Below are 3,855 nucleotides of genomic sequence, written 5' to 3'. Positions count from 1 at the left end.
GACAACGTGTACTTTTTAACGGTACCTCGGTCAATGTGAAATTCCATCAGGAGTAAAAAGTCAACATTTGTCCCCTTCTCGGTCAACGATGGTCAAACCCGGTCAACCTTGGTCAAATTTGAGAAATTTTCGGTGTACTTTAGGACGGGGTGTTACAGTAACAGCCTAGATCACCTGCATGCGATATTGTCCACTTTGGGCCCAGTCCGTACGATTTTGTCAAAATGCGTCGTAAGGGAAAAGTATCCACACCATCTTATAAGGCATGCTTTGTTCCTCTTTCCAACTGATGTGGGATCTCACATTCTTCATCCTCTTTGGTAAAACTAAAGTTCATAATGGGATTTTGTTTTTGGTGTCTCGTATAACGGTTGTACCTAGTTTACTAGTTTCTTTACTTTTCGTAACTTGTGTTTCCAATTTCCTATTTAGTTTTTGTTATTTTGCTTTTTATGCCTATTTTTTGTTGTTTTACTAATTTACTTTTTTTTTTCTTTTTGTTTTTTATCATTATTAATTTACATAAATGTTCTTTTTGTACATATAATTTTTTACTAACTTCTTATTTGTTTAATGGTTGGTTTCTTCAATATGTTTCATTTTATGCTTTTTTTTCACATTTAATTTTTTTAAGGACATAAATAATTTTTTTAAGGACACAAAACTAAGCATTGATAGCATGTGGAATAAATAATTTACCCTACAGCTATCACTTCACTTTGAAAGTAAACTAGAAATAAAGAGCATAAAGAGAAATTAGTAAAAGAAAATAGAAAAGAAAGTGGAGAGAAAAAAGGCAGTAAGAGAAAGTTAAAAGAAACATAGTAGAAAACTAGAGAGAAAGTGGTAGGTGTTGAGAAAGAAAATAGAGAGAAAAATGGAAAAAAAGAAAAAAAAAGGGAAAAAAAAGGTATAAAGAAAAAGTAGTGAGAAAAAGTAAAGAAAAAGCAAAATAGGGAAAGACGGTCAAGAGAGAAAGCATTGAGAAAGGGGAGAGGGAAAAGCAGAAAAAGAAATGCAGAGATAGAAACAGAGAGAAATTCGAGTGAGAAAAATAGAAAGGGAAAGGAAGCAAATGAGAGACAAGAAGAGAGACACACACAGCACACCAACCCACACAAGAGGGAAGAGAACCTCGGGCAATTCCCGCATGATTCTCTACACCCAAACGCCAAAAAATTCATATTTTTTTATTAGCAAAGAGTTATCACAGCGGGACTCAACATTGCTTTACAACAAATATACACCCCTGACATTTTTTCGTTTACACATCCATAAAAAGTCTTCTATTGTGTAGAGAGGGAAGACAAAGACCAGCTGTAATTACTACAGAAATAAAAAATGAAAATTATCAGCAAGACTATCATGTAAGTACATGTACATGTGATTTACCAATAAATAAATAAATAAAAAATACATGTAAATGTGCAGGTAAGCAAGTCTATCATGCAAATATAAAAGTTATAAGAGGAAAAACAAACATAATTAGCAAAAATATAAATTTGACAAACTATGAGGACAAACTGTGATGTCACGGCAGCTAGGACTTTAGGCAAATGTCGTGTAGGTCAACACTAACAGTTTTTGAACTTGATTAATAAATAAGAGAATCTTATTTTTTTGAGAGGTCAAACATCCATAGATCAATTGAGAATAAGGTACAAAACGAAGTAAGAAGAAAGATCACATTTTTTTTTTTTAATTGTACACTTCTTATAAATGGAAAATAAGGAGGAAGATCCCTTAACTTTATAATCGCCTATTATGCTCAACACAAAGAAATATAAAAAATATTCTTTTTATCAATTTAATTTTTTCACAATACATTTTTCTTTGCTTTTATACCATTTTTTTTCAAATATATTAATGATAACCATTTTAATTTTTTTGGATAGACATTTCAAAAGGAATGTTGAAAATTATTTGTTTAGGTAATAAAAGTACATTTTTATACAAATGCATAAATAGTACAAAAGTGCTAAGTTTAGTATTTAAACCTCTCAAATACTAAATTAGTGGTGCAATTACTCCACATTTAAGAAACTTTTCTAGCTTGCACTAAATACTAATCACTCTGTGAAATGTCATTATTAACGTAAGCCTGTTTTTCGGAATAAATTGCAAGAAAATTTGGAAGACTGAAGCTGGTGTTCAATATTTTCTACTAAACAAGTAATATGGACTTGCTAGTAACAATTTTTGTTACACTTTATTCCTGAATTTTTGGGATCTTTTAAAAATTTGCAATATTTAAATCTCCCAAATGCTTGGTTTAGTGACGCAATTCTTCTAAATTTAGGGAACCTCTTTGGCTTGCAGTATCTTGATGTTGAGTCTTGGAGTTCTTATGTTGATAATCTTGGGTGGGTGACAAGTCTTGTCTCTTTAGAACATCTTGTGATGAAAGAGTGAATCTTTCAATGGTAGGATCAGACTGGATTCGGATACTAAACAAACTCCCATCCTTAACTGAGCTGCACCTCTCATTTTGTAGCTTATATGTTACCATTCCACCTCCTGCTTTTGTAGACGTTTCTTCACTTGTTTCCTTAGATCTTAGTTTTAACACCTTCAATCCAGAAATACCTAATTGACTTTTGGTTTTAATGAGTTGCCTAATTTGCAGTTTTTATATATTGCTGGTAATCATAATCTCACAGGAAGTTGCCATGAATTGTTGAGGGGAAGATGGGAAAAGATATATACATGTCCTTGATATTGCATCCAATAATCTACAAGGGAAACTTCCTACTTCCCTTGGAAACATGACATTACTTACTCGCTTAAATCTTCTTGAAAATCATGTTGAGGGTGAGATTCCAAACTCTATTGGAAAACTTTACTACCTGATGCATTTTGATATATCAAGTAATAATGTGACTGGTACTTTATCTGAAATCCTTGAAGGAACAGATTGTCTTTCCAAGAAGCCAACACCTAGTCTACAGGATTTGGATTTGTCAAACAATAACCTGGTTGGTAAGTTACCAGAATGGCTAGGTCAGCCCAAGAATCTTGTTGAACTTTGTTTGCTCTATAGCTCTCGTCATGGTCCCATCCCAGCTTCTTTAGGTTTACTGAAAATTCTTTCTGAACTAAATGGAACTCTTCTAGAAAGTTTAGGACAACTTTCTGAGTTGATATTTTTGATGGCTCTTCCAATCATTTGATGGATATAGTCATTGAAACATTTTTTAAAGCAAGGTAAGCTAAAACATTTACTTCTATCTTTTAACACCTTGAATGTCAGTTCCAATTGGGTTCCCCCATTCTAAGTCTAGTATCTTCATATAGGTTCATACCATTTGGGTCCTGCATTTCCTGCTTGGCTAAAGTCACAAAAGGAAGTCATTAATTTAGATTTTTCAAATGTCAGGCATCATCGATTCCATGCCCTACTAGTTTTAGGAACGTTCCTCCATCTTAATATTGTTGAATGTTTCCCATAATGATTAGAAGGTCACCTACTGAGTCCATTAAGCTTAGCTCCATTTGCAATGGTTGATTTCAGCTCAAACTTCTTCAATGGGTCCATTCCTATCCCAAATGACAACAATAAATTTCTTGATCTATCCAAAAATAAATTTTCTGGTACTATTCCGAAGAACATGAGTTATGATTTATATGTCCTCTCTCTTTCTGACAACTATATAAATGGAGAAATCCCAGCTTCTATAGCTAATAATCATCATCTTTTAGTCATTGATATTTTGAGTAACAACTTAACAGGAAATATTCCATCATGCATTGGAAATTGTTCTTTCCTGACAGTATTAGACCTCAGTATGAATAATTTATCTGGTAAAATTCCTGAATCCATGGGTCGATTAAGGGAGCTTCAAACCTTGCACCTAA

General features: G+C 32.9%; 1 protein-coding gene across 1 annotated transcript; it reads left to right on the top strand.

Annotated features, from left to right (window-relative positions):
• The first annotated feature begins 2,765 nt into the window (after window positions 1-2,765).
• On the top strand, window positions 2,766-3,170 carry LOC132800679 (leucine-rich repeat protein 2-like). Its single transcript, XM_060814897.1, has one exon. It carries the CDS (start codon window positions 2,766-2,768, stop codon window positions 3,168-3,170), a length of 405 nt encoding a protein of 134 aa, XP_060670880.1.
• The last annotated feature ends 685 nt before the right edge of the window (window positions 3,171-3,855 follow it).

Source organism: Ziziphus jujuba, chromosome 2 (assembly GCF_031755915.1).
Source record: "Ziziphus jujuba cultivar Dongzao chromosome 2, ASM3175591v1".
Lineage (NCBI taxonomy): Eukaryota > Viridiplantae > Streptophyta > Magnoliopsida > Rosales > Rhamnaceae > Ziziphus > Ziziphus jujuba.
This window is presented reverse-complemented; position numbering and strand designations above follow the sequence as displayed.